This window comes from Myxocyprinus asiaticus, chromosome 4 (genome assembly GCF_019703515.2).
Source record: "Myxocyprinus asiaticus isolate MX2 ecotype Aquarium Trade chromosome 4, UBuf_Myxa_2, whole genome shotgun sequence".
NCBI classification, from domain to species: Eukaryota; Metazoa; Chordata; class Actinopteri; order Cypriniformes; family Catostomidae; genus Myxocyprinus; species Myxocyprinus asiaticus.
Window position 1 is genome coordinate 7,400,490 of NC_059347.1, and position 22,720 is coordinate 7,423,209.

Genomic DNA, 22,720 nt, shown 5'->3' on the forward strand with positions numbered 1-22,720 from the left:
ACTATGAAATATAAAAATAGATGATTCTTCAATTAGGCCCTACTTGTAATACTGAAAAATAATTTTCTTCAAACTATGTTTCGTGTTCCAGAATAAAGATTTGATCATGGCCTTGATCAACCATCAAGAGGATTTTGGTTTAATGTATGATAGTGTGGATTTGATATTGTGTGATGGTAATTTGCTGCTATGGCAGAGGTCCATTTCCATGATAACCAAACATAAATTATTCTGGTAAAACACAATAGTTGTCTAAAATGCCCAGTGTGATGGTAATGATAGGGGGAACATCAATTTGTGTTATAAAAATTACAAATTGTACACATAAATAACATGAATAAAAAATAAGATTTTTAAAGTTCTTTTTAATGTTCTGAACATTTTGTACAAATACTAGGAAACAAACTGCATATTACTTTGATAAAGCATTTTTGTTCTTTAAAATCAACCTAGAGAACAGAAACGTTCCCCTAATTGAAGAATCAAACACATATTTCTGTAATTTTAGAACAGTGAAATTGGCAAGAAATTAAAAGCATACTGTTGGAACTGTTCCTTTTTAAGAAAATTCCATAGTGAATTACACCATTTCATGGTGTTAATTACAGTGAGTACAAATGTGTAAATTCAGCCTTTTTTCTGTGTATATACTTGTAAAAAATTATTGGACACTGCATATATCTATAGTACTTCCACACTAAGGCCATATCTGGCCACATATTTACATTTTTATGCACTTTGCAGCCACCATCCTTCACAGGCAGGGGCATAGATTCCAGGGGGGATGGGGGAGAAGTAACCACCCCAATAATATAAACAAGCAAGTACAACTCCCCTAATATTTATACCATGATCAATGGAAACATGTAAATTCTTCACACTGTAACACCCCCAATGTTCAAGCCAAATCTATGCCCTTGTTCTCAGGCATCTGTTGTTATCGGAAAATATCTTTTGTGCCATATCATAAATATTGCATGATCAAAACTCCAGCGATTTAATAATGGCAGCATGTTTGATGACAAACTAAGAATCAAAGTCTGATTGTTATAATAAAATTACATTTGGTTGTTGCCTGAAGTCACTTTCATTATTACATAGTAATCTTCTACAGAGGTTCACATTGTTAAATTAAATTATGTTACTACATTTAACAATGCCATTATTGAATATAGTTTTGAAGACTGGATATTTAACTGTGTGAGAACACATTTTATTCTGTTGCTGCTTCAGAATTTGGAATTCAGCTAAAAAATTTGGGCCTCCCATTAGGCCCGCCATTCTAAATGCTATTTACCTGCTGCAATTACTGCCACGCTATTACCGCCCATGGAAAGCAGGTGGTACATACATGTTATGTGCATATTCTTTTGATCAACGATTCAGGTGCCTGCATCGCAGTGCACTCTATATAGCACTCAGAACCAAATGGTCAGTAATTGTGTCATGAAAATACAATGCAATAGTGCCAGCCCAGTTTTTCAGCAGTCTTGTTTCCAAAAGTATTTTTCGCATTTATTTCATCAATAGGGATTTAAAAAAAGTCTTCATAAAATAGTTTGAAACCATAAACAAAAGCAACCGGCTCCGAGGTGAATCACAACCTTACAAGATTTGATTTGAAGCAAAAAATATTTGAAAATCAGACAAAAAGACAAAGACTCTGCACTTCAGGTCTTTAATGAGGGAATGAACTACAATCCCATTAAGCATTCCAAATTAAGTAATCAAATAAAAAACTCTGGAAATATATAAAAGTTTTGATTTTCAGTTGTAGATTATAAGTCTAGAAACAATATACTTTAATTGTATAGCAAAATAATCAAATATATAAAAATATATTAGTAGTTTAAGAGTGTAGGGAGAACAAATTGATTGTGTCATTCACGGTGCATAATTTGAGTGGACGGTTGCTGTGGGGCTCTTTTGCCACAGTTTGTTTGCAAGCAACCCACTGATTGGTGGATTTATCTCATCAAGATTCACGGTTAGTGAAGTTCTTCACAAAGCATTCCGCAATTAAACATGTTTTTTTAAGAATGAAGTTGAAAAAACATGAAATGATGGCTTCAACAAAAGCATATACCATCGATTAACAACCTCAGAGTTCACAGTAGGTCTGTCTTTAAATGTTAATATAAATCTTTATTGTTAATATATTGTTAATAATCAATTAGTTTATGGAGAAAATGAATGGGATTTTTATTTTTGGAATTTTTATTTTCCGCCCACAGTCTCATGAAGTGGTGACTCAGACTCGGAGAAGTCACTTGAAGAACCCCAGGTTGCTCAAGAAGACTATCCCCTAAAGACTGCAGGATGGTTTGGATGAAAAGCAGCTTGATAAAATGACAGCATTGATGTTGTGGCATGTCAAAACTTTAGTGCAGACTTTTTTCAAAGACAAGACCACACCCACATATATACACTCACAAAACAGGAACTAGCATGCATTTATAAAATAGCTTGAGTTACATATTCTGTGTAAACCTTAGACTTTGCCTAAGGTTGAAAACAGCAAAGGACGTGAGAACTCAAAACAGCTTAGAGCAGAGGTCTCATTGAGTCATAAATTGACCTGGCAATCCTGTGTCAACCAATGAGGCTCAGGTTCATTAAGTAAACACTTTAATTATTGACTAGGGTAGTTACTGTAATCTTTTTAAGTATACAAAAGAAAGGCCTTTTAGCATACAAGACATTGAAGTAACCACTGGGTTGTAATCAAACTCACGTTGGTCTCATAAAGCCTGCCTTAAGAGGGTGTGTACAGATCAGGATCAAGCACTAGATTAATAACTGTAAAATTATAGCTAACAGACTGCTTATGTGTTAATCACAGCGCACTCTAGCTTTGAAGTGTGATGAAGTCATTCTCATGACCACTTGTAGCAATCTCACTTGTGATGATTGGCATTTGTAGGTTTTTGAAACTGGAAACTTAAAGGTGACTTTTATACCTTGCAACCTTTGGCTCTGTACTGTCTTAATGTTACAGTGACTTATAGTTACTCAACTTGTATGACTGTTATGTCATCAAAATAAAATGTTCACCCACTACCTAGCATAGTGTCTCTCTAGTGTCGCCTGAAAAAGCACCACCTTTTCTTTATATAAATTATTTATACTCTGGTTATTTTGCACTGTCTATGACAGTACGATAATGATATTTTGAAAGAAGCATTACTTCTTTTCTATTTAGCCTAGACTATTTAGCCCAATACTTTTTAGCCCGAGATGGATCCCTTGTATTAAAGGTGCACTCAGTAATTTTTTTCCCCATTTAAAATGTTTTCTCCTAAAGAAATTAACTGTAATTTTGAAACATGAGTATAAAATCATGACCACTCACAAGAGATGAGAACTCTAGTCACATCAATGACCTTATAAAAGCTGTTTTATTCTACATGGGGCAGGGGCACCCTCATGGGGGCTGTGATTTTAGAACCACATGACCAGCTGAATGTTACTTGCTAAATCTCAGTAACCTTCTTGTTATTTGTTTACTTTCACTCTTAAATTAATCATGCCTGATTGCAAATAGTGAATTTCTACAATGGCATCTGTAACTGAAAACTATTCATTTTGAATGGTGTTGCATCCACTAGTTGTCACTGTAAGTCCAAAATGACACAAGCAAAAAGTTACTGAGTGCACTTTTAAAGTGAATGGGAGAAATTAGAATGTCCAATATAGCGGTTGTAGAAAACTCCCGCTTTACTGTAAAACAGGCAATCAGACACAGACAAATGCAAGCACATTAATGCGACCAGCCCGGAAGCCAACTTTTTTATTATTTTTTTTTTATTTTTTTGCGTGATTTGAGCTAATGAAGCACATTTTAAGATACCCTTGGTGTCAGGTTTTACTGCTGACTTGAAATATGTTAATTTATCTTAATCTTGACCAACTGTTTTGGAGATTACGGTCTTTCCCCATTCAAGTAGAATGGAGCTGTGCTTTTATGCTGCTTGTATCCAAAGAAAATAGCAGCCCGGGAGCATTCCCAAGATGGCCGCTGAATGGACTGACTTGCCTTGAAAGCGAGTTTGGAAGTAATGAAATACCCTGACGAATACTAGTGAAGTTCATGACTGAAACAGTTGAAGTGAATTGGGTTATGTATAATGTAATACCAGATCCACAGCAGACAGTGCAGACAGCCAGATAGTATGATTCACTGTACAGTCAATAATTGCTACCAATTATTTGATGACGCAAAAGCTTGCCTTAATTACTTCTGATCAACACTTCTCTATTTGATTTTTTGACTTAACTAGCTAAACGTATAGAGATGAGGCGCAAGGGTACTCACCAGTGTGCACAAACATGTGTTTTACGTAGTTTTGTTTGGCAGTAAAGGTCTTAGAACAGAGAGTACACGCGTAGGGCTTCTTCTCCCCATGCTGTCCCACTGCCACACCACCTTGTTGTTGACCTCCACCTGGTGGCACTGACAGCCCAGTGGGGAACGGGGGCATGCTGGGAGAGGGCACTGCCACAAACTGGGGCTGCTGACTCCCCATGGACTGGGGCAGACTGAAGAGGAAAGGCTTGTTGTCGCTGGATGATTGGGTTGCAAAGAGTGTGGGCAAGTAAGTGTTGCCTGCAGTTCCCATTACCTGCATGTTGCTGGTCATGGTGAGGGGCATTCGCAGGTTGCTGGTAAGTGGCTCACCTGGACGCAGGTACAGTTGCCCACCTGGCACGGACTGGGATGCAGCTAGGTTGGCTTGAAGTGGCTGATGGATTCCAAGTTCACCACCTTCTAGCACAGGGCCATTTCCACCACCATCTTCAACCGCCTCATGGGTCTGCTCGGGAGACGAGTCGTTGACCTCGATCTGCACCGGAGTTCCACCCTCCCCTTGTTGGCCTTTATTTGGACAATTTTCTCGACTGAACCCAGACAAGGGCTGCTCAACAGAATCAGTCTCAGTGCCAATGGAGGAGCTGACCCCTGAGTCAAAGCTCTCACCTTTGGGTTCGCTATCGGTACACTCCGGCTGTTCGTTGTCCTCACGACAGTCCTCAAGCCCATAGCAGTTGTACTCATCCCCCTGTTCCTGCTTGATATGAACATCACCTGTCTGGAGCCTCACGGGTCGAGGCTGTTTGCGACAGTGTGTAGTCTCTGACGTGGCCAGGAAGCGTTCCATCTGTTGGGAACGCTCGTGGATGCGTGTGATCCAGGCAGGGTCCTGCCCTCCCTCCTTCTGCTGTAGTGGAAGGGGTGATTCATAGCTAGCTGCAACCACAGCACTGGCATAGTGGGAGCGGTTTCCCCGGGTACCATTTTGCAGGCCCAACCCAGAACAGCTGTAATAAAGCGAGGAATAACCACGGTCAAGGCTCTGGTGTGATGTTTGCATGTAGCCTGATTCGGCGTCACTACTGGGACCGGATGTGCCAGACTCTGGAGTTCCCCGTGGCGTCTCTTGGCCCGAGTCACCCTGGATGACAGGGAAGCTGCCAGATCCAGAGATGCCAACATTCTGCGAAACAATGCGGGTGCACTCATCGATAACGGTCTTGATTTGAAGAATGCTGGCAGCTGTGAGGATCTGCAGGGCCTCGGACTGGGAGACCCGCAGCACGCCACTGTACATGAAGTCGATCAGCTTCTGGACAGACTGTACGGATACCACAGAGGGGATCTCGATGTCGCTGTAGCCCAGGAGCAGCTTGTCCTGAAAGAAGGGGCTCCCTGCAGCCAGCACACAACGGTGAGCTCGCAGCATGCTACCATGGATCCGAACGGTCACGTCACAGAAGTGCCCGCGGTTTCGCTGCTCATTGAGGGTCTCAAGTACAGAATTGCTAAAGTTGTGGAGATTAATGTGGTGAATGCGTTCGGTCATCCCCTTGCACCTGATGTCACCTGTGCAGCAGACAAAAACACAAATAGAAACTAAATCAGATACAAATTCATTTTTACACATTTAAAAAACATTCCAAATGGATCCCTATTTGTCCAAAACAACATTCAAGCTTTAATTTAAAAAATGACATTTCCCTCTCACTTCGACAATGACATTGATTTGTGGTGTTTGCAATTTCAAGGTTCTTTTTTAGAGGTCAGGATTAAGGCAGAAAAGTCTATTCAAGTATAATGATTTCATAAAGCACCAAAACTGGTACAAAACAATAAAGAAAATATAATAGATAATATACAATGATCAGCCACATTACATTACACACAACATTAAAACCACCTGCTTATATTGTGTAGGTCCCCCTCGTGCCACCAAAACAGTGCCAACCCGCATCACAGAATAGCATTCCAAGATGCTATTCTGCTCACTACAATTATACAGAGGGGTTTTCTGTAGACTTTCTGTCAGTTCAAACCAGTCTGGCTTGAACCTCTCTCATCAACAAGTTGTTTCCATCCGCAGAACTGCCGCTCACTGGATGTTTTTAAACTCAAGAGACTGTTGTGCGTGAAAATCCCAGGAGATCAGCAGTCAACAGAAATACTCAAACCAGCCAGATTGGCACCAAAAATCGTACCAAGGTCAAAATCACTGAGATCACATTTTTCCTCATTCTGATGGTTGATGTGAACATTAACTGAATCTCCTGACCCATATCTGCATGAATTTATGCACTGCACTGCTGCCACACGATTGGCTGATTAGATAATCGCATGAATAAGTAGGTATACAGGTGTTCCAAATTAAGTGCTTGGTGAGTGTACATTTTGACCTAAAATATTCAAGTTATTTGCCAACTTCCCATATACCCCATTTAAAAAAAAAAAAAAAAAAAAAAAGCCTTAAGATTGCAAACACCATGAAAACATACTGTGACAACCTAGTTAAAGACTATTTAAACATTTTAAATAGCACTTAAAACACATGCCAAATGAAATTCACAATCTTCAACCCTGCCATGCATAGATAAGACTAATTTCTGAATTTATAATTCACCCATCTATATCAGTATATCATACATTACACTTAAAACTATAAATGTTTGAAAACCCATTACATGATATTAAATGTGAAATAATGTACACACACTTTAGCTTTAAGCCTAGCAGTACCTGAAGTTCACAAACCCTATGATCAAGTGAATGTTCTTTTCAACATGCCAGGTGCCGTTGACATTTCAGTAGCGTGAATCACACCAAACAGCAATAAACTTTCACAAATTAGCACACCAGAGACATTATTTACTAAAAGTCGAGCGGCTGGATAAGTGACAGAATATGGTTTGTCTTTTCACAGACAGAGGGCAGTCCTGAGCTACAGTTCTGTGTGTGCATGAGCCAGCACTCATTCAGCATGTGTTTCTCTTTTGCATAACATATGAATAATAAAAATAATAATAATTATGTTTCAGTGGGATCCTTATTCAACCAATAACTTAAGACCTCTTTGTAGCGCTCTGAAACACATTCATGCAGGTCACTATATTTAAGAACACTAATGTCTGTACACAAACTACTGAAGTGAACACAAAATGGTCTACATTGTGCATGGTGCTTCACCCATTTTCTAAACCAGAAGGCTTTGAAACTCTGTGAGACTTTTAGAAGGGGTACAAACAATTGTGAAAATCAGTCATAATTGCAGTGGACAGTGGTAACAAAAGTTCTTTTGCACAATATCTCGCACAGACCCACACACACAAAAGTTGCACTTGAAAGCACATGGTTTCACTCCTTTTGAATTTGACTTCTCTCTCTCCCCCTTTCCATGTGCATTCCTGCCGGCTGAATGATTTCACTTTCACACATTCTCATTTTGGTACCGCATCTTACTCCAGTAAATTAGCTTTAGCTCATTACAATAGTAAACCTTTCTGAAATGGTGAGTGTTTACTAGGGCTGGGCAATATAAACACGGCAACAACAAAAATAAAATCTCAATATCTTTCAGCCATTTGACAATATTCAATATATATGTTGACATTTATGGGGGAAACCAGGGGGCTAGTTGTGAGATGGGAAAGTTGTCATAAGGGCTCTCAGTAACTTAGAGTGAAAAGTCCAATTACACAAATGTGTTTTCTCTAGCAATGTTTTTTAATGTATTTTTGTATTTTGCTTTCAAACACCTAGTTTAAACTGCCCTCTTAAAACCCGCTTAAATTAGAACTTTTGTTAGTTTTATTCTTCAAACTATTATTCTTCATACTACATTCTTAGAACAAGGGTATTTGTTTTACTAAGTTAAGACTTATTTTTTTTAAGTTGGGTCAAGTTGTCACATGTTTAATTTGTTATAAACGTTTATTAATTTACAATATTTGTTGGCCAAAAAACAAAAACAATTATTTGATATTTTTATTCCCTTTTAAATTTTTGCTGTTTCATAAACTGTTTTATTTCATAATTGTTTTACTGAAATAATTGTCACAGATTTGTCCCGATTTGCTCTGAAATGTCTTGTATCTTGCTATTTTATTTAATATGTAGGACCATCATTTCTACCAAACAGTAATTGTAACCAAGTAGTTTTTAGCTAAAATGCTGTAAAATATCTATTTAAAAATAATCAAAACATGCTTTTCACTTAATGAACAAAAGGGAGAATAATATTTAGTCATTTTCATTTATATGCACCAATATATCAATACATAGTAATAAACAGCAATATTTACCTAACATTTTTCTGCATTGATGCAAACAAATCAAGTCGAGAATTCACGGACAATGAACTTACTAACTCTAACAGCGTTTTTGTAACTAAAGTTTAAATCAGGGTCTTAAAGCTGTCATATTCGCAAGACAAGGAATAATCGCAAACCTTGTCTAATGGCACGGACTTTAGGAATTTTAAAGGCAATAACAAGCACATTACAATTATTGCGATATTCTTAAATTTATCTCGCCACCAAAATAACTGTGAATATACAGTGTCAAGAATATTGGGTATCGCCCAGCCCTGGTGTTTATTTCCGAGTATTAAACCAAAATGTAACCTCTCTCTGCTCAAATAGCTTTAAGAGCATTTAAATGTTAGTACTGTGCAAAACAATATGAAAATGTTGGTTGAGCAGGACAGGCCTTGATTCATAGCATGTTGCAAACAGTAGAATTTCGAGTATGCAACATCTGGGACTTACTGCAGGGAGATTTGCTTCGTTTTTGAAGGTTATCGAGACAAAGTGTTGAATGAGATAAAGAGAAAAGCTGTGTGCTTGTACAGTGATGTGAAAAGTATTTGCTGAATTGTTCTATTTTTGTGTATTTTTCATACTAAATAGTTTTAGATCTTCAAACGAGATATAACATAAAGGCAACCTGAGTAAACACAAAATAAAGTTTTCAAATATATTTTTTATTGATGCAAAAAAGTTATCCAACACCTATAAACATTTTTTTTTTAAAAATCACCTTTAGCAGCAACAACTGCAACCAAATGCTTCCGATAACTGGAGATCAGTTTTTCACAACGCTGTGGTGGAATTTTGGCTCACTCTTCTTTGCAGAACTGCTTTAATTCAGCCACACTGGAGGGTTTTCGAGCATGAACTGCCCGTTTAAGGTCCTGCCACATCATCTCAAAAGGGTTCAATCAGGACTTTGACTAGCCTACTCCAAAACTTTAATTTTGCTTCCTTTTGAGCCATTCAGAGGTGGACTTACTCTCATGCTTTGGATCACTGTCTTGGTGCATAATCCAGTTGCGCTTGAGCTTCAACTCACAGACTAATGATCGGACGTTCTCCTTTAGGACTTTCTGGTAGAGAGCAGAAATCATGTTTCCCTTAATTATTGCAAGTCGCCCTGGCCCTGAAGCAGCAAAGCATCCCAACACCATCACACTATCACCACCATGCTTGACATTAGGTATGATGTTCTTTTTGTGGAATTCTGTGTTTGATTTATGCCAGATGTAACGGGACCCCTGCCTTCCAAACAGTTCCACTTTCGACTCATCAGTCCATAGAACATTCTCCCAAAAGGTTTGAGGATCATCAAGGTATGTTTTGGCAAAATTCAGACGAGTCTTAATGTTCTTCTGGGTAAGCAGTGGTTTTCGCCTTGCCACACTTCCATAGATGCCATTTTTGGCCAGTGTCGTTCTGATAGTGCAGTCATGAACAGTGACCTTTATTGATGCAAGAGTGGCCTACAGTTCCTTGGATGTAGTCCGTGGCTTTTTTGTTACTTCCTGCATGATTCGTCACTGTGCTCTTGGAGGAATTTTGGAAGGTCGGCCACTTCTGGGAAGGTTCACTACTGTGCCAAGTTTTCTCCATTTGGAGATAATGGCTCTCACTGTGGTTCTTTGGAGTCCCAGAGCCTTTGAAATAGCTTTGTAACCCTTCCCAGACTAATGTATTTCAATCACCTTTTTCCTCATCATTTCTGGAATTTCTTTCGACCTTGGCATAGTGTGCTACAGCGTGGGACCTTTTAGCCAACTTCATGCTGCTGAAAAAGTTCCATTTATGTGTTGATTTGATTGAACAGGACTGGCAGTAATCAGGCCTGGGTGTGTCTAGTCAAGCTGAACCCCATTATGAATGCAGTTTCATAGATTTGGGGATTTAGTAACTAAGGGGGAAAATACTTTTTCACACAGGCCCAGTTGGTATTGGATAACGTTTTTGCTTCAATACATAACATTATTATTTAAAAACTGTATTTTGTGTTTATTCAGATTGCCTTTGTTGTATATTAAATTTTGTTTGAATTTTGAACAATTTAGTATGAGAAAAAAACAGAAGAAATCAGGATGGGGACAAATACTTTTTCACAGCACTGTATGTGTCTAGACATGTGCCTGTAAAACTTTTGTAATACAAATTAGATTGGGTGTGAAACCATCAAGAATCTTCACACAAACACCAGTGAGGTATTGTACACAAGTACAGTTTATACTGTATAGATAGCTGTGGTCTTCCTTAGGTGAGCGCTTCAATCTCCCATATGATACTGTTGTGTGTGATACCTGGAGCACTCATTTATTTTTGGGAGAGCAAGGCTCTGTTCCAAAACTTAGCGAGCTGCCTTGCTGCCTACTGGCTATTGTGGCATCCTAACGGATACAGTGAAATAGTGACCAATTTGTAACACTCTACATAGGTAGCAACTCTGTGCATCATACAAATTGCGCTTCTTATGCTAAGTGCAGGAGACTCGACTCACAATTGATTTTATTAGTTTGGTGTTAGCATGTTGCTAAACTAACAATCTGATGCTCCACTATGCATTAAAATACATTGCACACAAAAATCGTTGGGGAAAACAGTCAATTTGTACTTAAATTGAATAATTTTATTAGGGCTGTCAATCTATTAAGATGTTGAATCAAATTAATTACATGACGATAATTGATTATTAATTGTGGATATAATTAACTGATCAAATTAACCAACATTTGCTGAGAAAGGCCCCCAAATAAAGATAATTTAAAATAAATGTTCCATACTATATAAAATAACAAATAATCCATGGCTAGTTTGCGTTAAAGGATTTAAACGCACTCCGCTTTGTGTCGGTTGGTTCTTCACCTCCTTCACATTTCACATTTAAAAAAAAATGGCATTTCTGACATGACATCTCCCTGTTACGGAGGTGACAGTTGTGAAAGGTGCACTTACATGCAGAGGTGAAACCATCCAAAATGATTTGAAACCTGCAGACTTTGACCTCTGAGACATCGGTATGGTATCTATTAAGGCTGCGATTTAAGGTTAAAATCGTGATATGGCCTTGGGTGATTACTAAACCGCAAAAGGCTGCATTTTATATAGTCTGCATTGGCCACTTCAGTCAGAGCTGCGTGAGCGAGCGGCAATCTCTAGCGGGTGTGCAGCGCAGCAATATTCAATGATGTTTATCATATTACAATTCAAATCGTCTTGTAGGACAGCGAAAGACACCTTTGATATGTCTCGGTTTCCTTCTCTCCTCCTCCGGGCAAAACATAGCTGAAAGTTAAACCATACTTTCCTTACATGCCCTATGGGTGTGTAAGATGTAAGTGCAGGTGCATTCTAATTTTCTCCAAGTCGGACTTAATAAAACGAGGCTGATGAACAGTGATGTCTTGTCCGTCCTGTAGCGCTTGTAGTTGCATGTACTTCAAGCTTAAATTGCTCTAATGGTTGGAAAATATGTCCTTTATTATGGAATTTATGTACGGGCCAGAGGCCTGTGTTATTGTTTTTTATATAATTAATCACACTAAATTAAAGCATTAAATCAACAGCGCTGAACTTTAACTATATTTTTTGGTATTGAATGAACAAGTACAGTTATAATTTACATTTCTCTCACTTCAGCTGATGTGTGTAAATTGTTCAGTGTTAAAATTCTTTCTCCTACACCAAGGGTTCCCAAACTTTTTGTCAGCTGAACCTCTTTGACCTAAATTATTTACTTGAAATACCTCCTGATATTTTAAGTAATGTAACCTTTCAAAATATAATTAATTTTACATCATTGCACATAATTTTCCTTATTATTGTTATATTTTAATCTAATGTTCTTCTCTAATAATATTTATACATTTTATTTTCGTTTAATTCACCGTTGGCATTTCTATTTTAATTTTCTTTGTGTTTATCTCTGGCATTTCTTTTTTCATTACCCTGATAATTTTATAAGCGTATGTCATTCCATTTGTGTATGTACATTTAATATCTTGATACGATATAGGCAACATTTACATTTTAAAAATAATGATTAAAAATTACTTTTCATAAAAAAAAACAAAAAAAAAAAAACTGGGCTGTAGCATTATAACTTGGCGTGGGGGAAATGTCCCTCTTATTTCTGGAAATATGTTTTTGAAATGTAACATTTCGTGTACTGTTTATTCTTAGGAAATTATTAATTATATTATAAGAGTTTCAGCAGCCCTGGAAGGAAATAGTATCCAGCTGCCTTAAATGACACCTTTAGGACCCTGCAGAAGCAGTGAACTAAACCAATGCACAAGCTGTTAACAGCACAGCCCAAGGAGGAACAGCCATCACTTAATGCTTTTCAGGACTACAGGGCAAACAATGTCAGGTTAATGACTCTAAGTTTACTTTTAAAACATGTTTTATATATTAATAATGAAAGTAAATTACTTTGAATGTAGCATGTGATTTACTTTTGCAATAAAAAGTGCCATTTTCTATGAAGGTAAAATGGTGCCTAAATGATTTGCATGCGCAGAGTGAGATTTGTGAAATCATAAATCAAATTGCAAGCTACATTTGTTTTGCGTGCGCACAGAAGGTTTTGTAAAAAGTGTAAATCAAGTTGCAAGCTTAAGAAAAAAATTATTAGCAATAATTTAATGCTTTGCATAAGTGTAATTCATGTGTTGTGAATCTGTAATTTCATATTAACACAAAGTAAATGTGGTCTGTATTCTTCTGACTTCCTTTTATTGCGCTTACACTTTTGGCACTGTTTTTGCACCTAAACATGGCCAAAAACATTGCAAACCTACAATCAGCAATATGCAAGCAAAGAAAGGGTGTAATGAACAGCAAAACGGATTGGCCGCATAGAATTAAATGTGTAAAATAAACTTCTGTAAACGTGTGGTAATATGCACTGTTCGGTTTTCCCTTTTGTTGTACTCATACTTTTGGCTCGAATTTCTCACTGAAAAGAGTTTTGCAAGCACGAGGGGGAAGGTGGGTCTATCTGCTTCTAGTAACCAATCAAATGAGGTTTTCCTTGACCAGTTTACTCTGACCTGATTGGTTTAAAAATGTGACAGACAGCTTCTTCTTCATAAGGCTCAGCGTCGTTCCTCTGGGTATCTCTCCTCTCTTAAATATTCAACTTAAATATTAATACATCCACATTCTTTTACTGTGATAGTAAAGTTGAGCCGACACCGTTTATTGATATATGATTCTCAATCTGGTGTTCAAATGTTTCTTCCTTGTTGCTGTTCATTATTTTAATTATATTTTATTTACTTTGTATTATCTTTTGCATGGCAAATGGGTGGATGGATGGATGGAACTTGCTGGTATTATAGAACTAATTCTAGAAAAGAAAATGATATAAGTAAACTCTATTTATCTATCTATCTGTTCAGAGAGTTTCATTTTATATGGTTTACTTCATTAATTTGTTTTCTAGCATGAGTTCTATGATACCAGCTAATTCATAAAAATGCCATGCCAATGATAATTAGAAGTAAATATAATTAAAATAATGAACAGCAACAAGGAAGAAACATTTGAACACCAGACATTTGATCAGTGTCTGATCAACTTTACTCTCACAATAAAAGAACGTGGATGTATTAATATTTAAGTTTAATATTTAAGAGAGGAGAGATACCCAGACGAACGATGCTGAGCCTTATGAAGAAGAAGCTGTCTGTCACGTTGTTAAACCAATCAGGTCAGAGTAAACTGCTCAAGGAAAACCTCATTTGATTGGTTACTAGAAGCAGGTAGACCCGCCTTCCCCCTCGCTCTTGCAAAACTCTTTTCAGGGAGAAATTTGTGCCAAAAGTATGAGCGCAACAAAAGGGAAAACCGAACAGTGTATATCGGATTATTTCTGGAAAATATTTATGCCACAAACACAAGTCATTTACATGTTTGCAGTAGTTTATTTTACCTTATGCTTGCAACTTGATTTGCACCTTTACAAAACTTTGTGCGTATGCAATTTATTTTTATGCTTGCAATTTGATTTACAGTTTCACAAATCGTACTCATTTAGGCACTATTTTACCTTCATAATTTTCTCATCGTCAGTTGCATGGGAGCACTCTTTCTCGTGCTCGCTCTCTCTTTCATGCACACACATACACTCAAGCAGGGAGAGAAGCCGCATAGACACAAGGATTGTTAAAAGGAAAATTTAAGTGCTTAGTTTCAGTTTTGTTCATTCTTGCTTTTTATTTGTCAAATGATGGACAACAATTGGAATTAACTACAAGCGACCCACCCAGCCAAACACAGAAACATTGGCTCAACCAGTGCTTTAAGTTGGAGGCGGGACTATCTTTTTGTTCGATCATCTTTTACTTGTATTTTTTGTATTCGCTTTATTGTCACATCACTTGACAAGGGTGTACAAGGGTATACAAGGAGTGGAAATCTTATGTGCATAGATCACAGCAGCGATGCAGTATAATATTAAAAAATATTTTATATATAATATTTGAAAGTGTATCAGCAGATGGGGGCGTATTCGGAAAGCTGTTGAAAAACAATGTTTATTTTTGCATATCCATTCAGTGGCGCTAGTGGCACAGAAATTACACACTTATATTTAACTAAACTTGTTGCAGTGCATTTTGGAATGGCATTCTCAGTTAAGGATTCATGCAGTACTGCTTTAAAATTAGGCCAAAATAATGAATCTTGAAGGCAGCATAACTATGCTGCCAACCTTTTGGAACAGCTGTCGTGTTGGGAGCACTCCTATGATGCCTTAAAATGCTGCCTACGTAGGCAGCTCACTAGGCTTTAGAACAGGGCCTAAGTCTGCACTTTTCACTTGTGGAAAGATGTTTGCTATATGAGAAGTGTGTGTGTGTGTGTGTGTACACTCAGTGGCCACTTCATTAGGTACACCTGTACACCTGCTTGTTAATGCAAATATCTACTCAGCCAATCATGTGGCAGCCACTCGTGCATAAAAGCATGCACACATCGTAAAGAGGTTCAAATATTGTTCTAACCAAGCATCAGAATGGGCAAGAAATGTGATCTAAGTAATGTTGCTGATTGTTGGTGCCAGATGGGGTGGTTTGAGTATCTCAGAAAGTGCTGATCTCCTGAGATCTGCACACACAACAGTCTCTAGAGTTTATAGGGAATGGTGTGAAAATGTCTTGTTAATGAGAAAGGTCAGAGAAAAATGACCAGACTGGTTCATGCTGACAGGAAGGTTAAAGTAACGGATAGATTTTTACATTTTCAGAAGAAAATGTGACCGTGCTTGCCTGTGCAAAACTTGCCACCACGATAGTGGGGTGTTGTGGGTAGAAAATGTGAACAGTGTGGAGCAGGGGTGCATGATTTTGACATGAGCAATTAATAGCATAACACATGTTAATAAGCCATATTGCAATTGCATGTCAGCAATAATTCAACAACGTGTTAAACACAATGTTTTAGAAGTCAGAATGAAAGAAAGATGGAATTTGTGAAATACTGGTTAGACAAAATTACAAAATGTTTTGTGAAAATTAATGACGAACGTGATGGGACAACCAAAGATTTGTTGTGGAATTTAAAAAGACTTGTGTGGAGAAAACAGCAAGGTTACAAGTGTAACTCTGGTTACCTGAAAGGAGGAAATGAGGCGCTGTGTCATTTGCTGACACTATGGGGTATCCCCACAGGAATAACAGGTATCCTATCTCTGAAACTTTGAAACCTTGTGATACTTGGCCCTCAAAGCCAAGGTTCAGTAGCATGGACAGCATACGCAGCGTCTCATTCCCTCCTTCAGGGGACCATGGTTACAGACGTAACCTAATCATTCCCTTTCAAGTCAGTCATTTCGAAAATACAATCATGCCACGATACTGATTCGCACGTGCAACGATGCCTACATGCCTACTTGCCAATGGGGTAGTTACAGCACTAACAGAGTCTCCTCTTCATATCATAATAAGAAGGGAGAAGCAAAATGATGAATGGATGATATATATGGCGATGACGCTAACCGATTCAGGTAGCGCAACATCGCAAGATATTTTAAATCACTAATGTGTGTGAATATGGATTTAAAGCACTAGCCAGATGGGTAGTGAAAATTTATATAAATCAACCGCTGACTACAGTTTATGTGATGACCATGTATAAAAAGGCTGGTGGTATAGCAGCGCAATACACAGATTGACTCTCCTTCAAAGAAAGCACTTGGCAAGAGACAGAGGTGACATCCAGGTTATAAAACTTAGCAAAAGTGCTGGGGGAAGCCCAACCTGCAGCTAAGCAGATGTCTTCTAAGGAAACAGCATTAGACCAAGCCCATGACGAGACCATGCCTCTAGAGGAGTGAGCTTTCACACCAATAGGACACTGTATGTACTGCGAGTCATCCAAGAGCTCTATTAACTCCGGGAACTATAGGCGGTTTGGCCATTTTGGCGCAACTAGCAGTACAGATTCCCCTTCCTCCTGAATTCTGCACAATACTTGATGAAGTAAGTGGACGGGAGGGAATGTATACTTGCATCCCACTGGCCATTTGTGGGCTAGAGCATCCAGGCCCAGCAGAGCATGAGTCAGGGAGTACCACAAGCTACAATGCATTGTCTCCGGAGATGCATACAGATCTATTTCGGCTTCCCTACATAGATCCCATTTCATCAGAACTGTCTGAGGGCAAAGTCTCCATTCTCCTTGTAAAACACCCTGCTACGAGAGCAAATCCGCGCCGTGGTTCAGGTGACCTCGAACATGTGTAGCACGTATCGATAGATGTTTCTCGCACCAGAAAAGCTGATGTGCCCAGTTCATCATTGGGCACAATCAAACTCCCCCTTGGCAATTTATGTATGCCACAACCGCCGTGTTGACGGTTCTAATCAGTACATGAAAACCCTGGCCGGCTGGCCAAAGAACAATCAATGCTAGATATACAGCAAGTTGTACTAGACAATTTATGTGCCAGATCTGTCCAGGAGTCAAAGGCCGGATGTCCGTCATGTTTGAAGCATCTGTTGTGACCACTTTGCATCTGGATACCTGACCGAGTGCCATACCCGTCTGGTAGAATGTGGGCATCTTCCAAATGGCTAATGCAGCTAGACAGTACCATGATACCACAAGATGTAAGCGACCATGTCGGCATGAATGAGGAGAAAACGCCATTGAAACGAGGCGGCTGCCTCAAGAATTGTAACACATAGCTTTGCTCGATCTTCTTTAGCATCAAGCTGGAAATGCCCGGAAGATGGCGCCATGTGTCCACGTAATGAGCTAGATGACACAGGGGGGCTCCTTTTTCATGCACATGTTTGCGTCCCACGTAATTGCAACAGGGCACATTGCCTTATTGGAACATGACACTCTTTTGGCACGGAGCCAGTAAAAGGATAAACACAAACAGTGCTGCAAACATCTCATCGATCCCGGCAACCAGCGGGTCTTATGCAGCTGACGAACTGTGGCTTGTAGCAAAACCTTGTTCCTGGCTCGCGACAGCGGGGAAAGCAAGATGGCTATTAAGTGACATGGAGGTGTCTAAAATTTCCATGTTGCAACAGTGGAAGTCTACTGGCATGTCGCCAAGAATAGTAAACGCAGGCTGAACCGTCCTGCATTAGGGAGTAAATGTTGTACTGCTTTCCCGTCTCCCAGCGGCAGGTTAACTGGATGCGTGTAATGGGTACCGCTAAGTCATAGTCATAAAATGTTGTTCGTGCATCCCTGGAAAGAACGCCACCGGTGGTGAAACTCAGAGGCTGGCCAACAAGGAGAACTCAATTACATTTCTTTAAGTTTCAGGTGAGAAACTTCAAGTATCGCAGTGTCAGAGGCCATTTTGTCCCATTTTCCCGCCCGCAGAGGAAATTACAGTAAGTGCCTCACCTGAGCACGTACATGTCTCACTAATGAAGCCAAGTTTCAAATTATCCCTAATATAAACACCACCATGATTGACTGCAGCTAGCCGGAGCGAGCCGTTAGTCGCTATGGAAACAGGCGAGGCTGCTGGAAATGGAGATGGGGAGAGATGCAGGCTAAAGCCAGCAACAATGACTCTCAAATTCTCGGTGTTCTGAATGCTGTCCTCGCTAGATATAGGTAGGAGAGGGGACCGGCGTTAGCTTCCTCAGAAGCAATCTGAGAGTGAAGGACTTTGAAAATCATGCACTTGCAATAAACACAAACAATGTCAATGAGCGCTGTGTGCCTGACAAGGATAAACGCAAGCGATCTAACATCTTCCTCATCATCTCGAATGTCTACCACACGCAGATCTGCTTTACATGGATGAGAGGAGAATCAAGGCCTGAGCTGGTGACAATTCGTCCTCAAACTCTCAGTTCTCTATCCTCGGGAGCCACAGGAGTATGGCGGGAGGAGAGGGGACCAGCTTCGGGTTTCAGAACAAAAGCGAGCAGAAAGCAAAGCATTTCGAGTTTTATGCACCCTCAATAAACTGAATCAAACTCGGCGAGCATTGTCAAAGTGGGCTCTGCCCAGGCAATCACAGCGCTAGCACAGATGGGCGAAGCCGCGTGATATATGGAGGAGAGGAGACACGCAAAGGTGGGCTGGCAAAAAATCCTCCTCAAATCTCCATGCTCAATTCCCCGTCCTCATGTGCCTCCCCCGTGTGGTTCATCGGAAGCTGCACTAGGAGTATAGCGGGAGGACAAGGGGACGGGTTCGGCTTCCAGAATGAAAACGAGCTGAGAGCAAAGCATCTTGAGTTTCATGCACTCAGTGAATGCAATCAGTCTCGATGAGCGCCATTTCACGTTAAACAGCACCCGTGCCCGTCAGATAGAGGGATATATCGCTCATAGGTAGGAAACATTAGCAAAACGCAGTCATGAAAAAGATGTCGTTAAGCAAACATCTCTTTCAGATGCTTGTGAACAGTATACAAATACACACAAACACAATCAAGCAACTGCGTTTGTTACACGCTTCAGAAAATTACAATTATTTAAGGATACATTCTGTAGAGGCACAACAAGATGTACAAATAATCCGCTCACTGGTGAAGCAGTGAAACGGCAAATAGGGTTCGTCCGTCCGCTGACACACAGGAGGAGAATAAAATCCACGCACTGTCGTCACAACGGCGAAGCATCGATAAGCGGTGATCGCCAGAGCACCAAAGGAAACAGAAAAAAAACCAACCTGCTGTGAGGATGTGCAAATGTTGATGGCAAATCCAATAGAAAACTCCAGTTGACATGTAGATTACGTAGAGGGATATCGCTACCCAAAAGGAAAACTGGTGTGATTTTGAAAAGTTTCAGAAATGGTATACCCCATAGTGTAGCAAATGACCCAGTGTCGAAATTACCGAATTAAAAATGAACCACGGGAGAAAACAATGTTTCTTTCACCCATGGAAACAAAATTTACAGTGGGTAATAAGTCATTCTCTCCTCTCAGATGTGTAGTCTATTAAAATTTCAAACAATATTATCATAGAAATATATATTTATATATTCTTTTTTTATTATTATTATTGATTTTTTTTTTTTTACTATATTACACTAAAAAAAGCTGTTGTACAATTATTTTTTCCCCCTAAAATTAATAGCAGTGAAAATGAAAGGCATTACCAAGGGAGTACTGCTATGATGTATAAATTCTTAACAATTTAAATAGCATTTCATTTTTCACATTGTGGTAATGAGAATATCAGTATGACCATCTTTTGTAATATTGCGGTACTGAAAATTGGGGGGTAAAATGTGCGTAACTATCATGAAAATAATGTCACAATGTAATAAATCTTAATGGCCCTAAAAATAGGCTTCACTTTCTATAGGTAATATATATAATTTTTTTATTTATTTTGGAGTAAAACAGCACCAGGACATTTTCTTGACAGGTTTCGTGAGATTCACCTAACTTGTATTACAGAAACTGGCATCAACTCAGAGCAGGGTTTCTCACACATGTGAGCAGGGAACAATGTAACACTACACAAATTGTAGCATCCGGCAAGAAATCAGAAGTCCGATCGCTTGGAAAAGTTAGAACACACCTCTCCTCAATCAACATGATCACACGGGAAGGCGCCATTTTGCTTCCGAATGTTCCAGTACCCTGGCATCAGCCACTTACAAGTGCCGTCTACCATCAGACATTTTTGCATTGGTTCAGATGAGTTTACCTTCTCCTGTCGCATCGTTTTGACCAGAAACACGTTAGGTCAGCAGCATGGAAGACCTGTGTTCACATCCCACATTGAAACCAGGAAGTAATCGCATTCACATAATGAGTGACGACTGCAATTTCGATAAATTTGTTCTCGATTAGGTATGGGTTAGATGTTTGGGTTTGGGGGCAGAGTTGATTAAATATGCATTTCTCATCACTCTATTACATCCTTCACAAACAACTCACTTTAAAACTCGCTTTTGCTGCCCCTCTGTGGGCATTTGACCCAGAAAATGGAGCTCACACTTGCACTTCCACAAAAAATAAAATAATCCTGCTTCTGCCACTGGGGGCACTGTTTAGAATTTCGGGAAGCACAGACCGAGTTTAGATCAAGAAAAGTCAACCTATTGTTTCACTGTAAGATTAGACTGGCTCGATAGGCTGCACGATTTGAGGAATCAATCTGTACCACAAATGTTAGAGGAAAAGTAAAGCTATATGCATACCACAAGGCTGAAGCTTGTTGCACTTTGACGTTTACATTTGTGACTATTTTGCACCAAACAGCTTCATATTGTAGCCAACTCGCAGTAACTAGTCACAGACGCTACATTTTCAAACTGATTTGAAATCTAGCCTCCAAGTCGACAGGTGCACACACTGTTCCGACAAGCAAGAGAGCAGCAAGGACCAAGAGCCAATGAAATAGTGAGAGAGCAAAAGAGCGATGCATAGGAAAGCAAATAAATAAAACCTTTTTTTTTTCTATTCCCTGTTCTATTCAAATCAGTGTAAAACTTCCACAAGCCCTTCCCCCATGTTGTTTGTGGACATCAAGAATTAACTTTTGCATTACTATGTGTGAGAATTTGTATGAGAAAGGAATTTTGGGATTGTAAGGCTCATCAAAATCAGACAGTATGAGGAATATCTGGTAGGGTAAAAATTTGGCATAAATAACATGAATCTATAGATTAATTCTGCCTGAGTACTGTTGTAACATATTCACACAGCAGCAGAATACAGCTGTTAGTATTTCTTACTGTGTTGCAGTAAAAAAAATTCTGTAATACAAATGTTTTCTTACATTAAATTAAGCATAAAGGTAGTACTATCATGATGTATGCTATATTTTTCAAAGTATAGTACTATATTTTTTGCATTGCACTACTTTAAAGAGAATTCGATTTATTTTTTGATTTTTTGCATTACAGTAATGAGAATAAGGGGGAAAATGTCTTGTGTTTTGTTTTCTTCAAAGGAACAGTTCACCCAAATGAAAACTGTCATCATTTACACATCCTCATGTCATTCCAAACCCACAACTGTCCACAAGACTTTCATTGTATGGAAAAGACGAGTTTGGACCATCTACAAAATATCTCATTTGTGCTCCGCAAAAGATAGAAACTCATATGGGTTAGAAACAAAAAGAGGTAATATAATTTCTTTATGGAAATTTCTTATTTCTGTATTTTCTTAAAGTTCAGTGAGTTTCTCTTCTGTGGATTGTGGTGTATTTTTTTAATATCAGAGGGAGAAAGAGTGTTCATATTCGCAAGTCATCACATTGCTACACAAGCATAATAGCAGCTCAGAGTTATTCAAAATGAAAAGCTCAAAAAGAATTTTTTTGTATGAGGTTAGTGAACGCAAGCTTGACAAACTCACAGTCTGATGGTGTTCTGTTGGTAATTGTATGTATGTGGGTGTGTTTGTGTATCAGGCTGGTGAAGAGGCACTGGTTAGATGCTACAGGTTGCTGGTGGTGGTGGTGGTGCAGTGGCACAGGTCAGTCGTTAGCCACTCATTTCATCTCGATGCGGCCACAATCTAACCTCACGCAGAATCTTCAATATCGTCCTGCAAGAGGAAGCATAGAGAAAACAATTAACTCATGCCTGCTTTCAGAGACAAAATGTTCAACGTGGGTGTAATTAAATTATGCATATATGTATATTTTTTATCCAAG

The 22,720-nt window shown here is 39.0% G+C and overlaps 1 protein-coding gene across 8 annotated transcripts in view; it reads right to left on the bottom strand.

The window, feature by feature from the left end:
* Positions 1 to 22,720, bottom strand: part of LOC127435645 (zinc finger and BTB domain-containing protein 20-like) — a 138,070-nt gene that overhangs the window by 38,944 nt on the left and 76,406 nt on the right. For 7 of the 8 annotated variants that reach the window (XM_051689283.1, XM_051689311.1, XM_051689306.1 and 4 more), the window contains exons 2-3: positions 22,420 to 22,611; positions 4,316 to 5,881 (exon numbers count right to left, since the gene is read on the bottom strand). In XM_051689283.1, coding sequence (XP_051545243.1) covers positions 4,316 to 5,861 — 1,546 coding nt within the window. In that variant the 5' untranslated portion in view covers positions 5,862 to 5,881; positions 22,420 to 22,611. Of the gene's footprint in view, positions 1 to 4,315; positions 5,882 to 6,215; positions 6,336 to 22,419; positions 22,612 to 22,720 lie in introns of those variants that run through there. The other variant, XM_051689291.1, reaches the window with a different exon arrangement.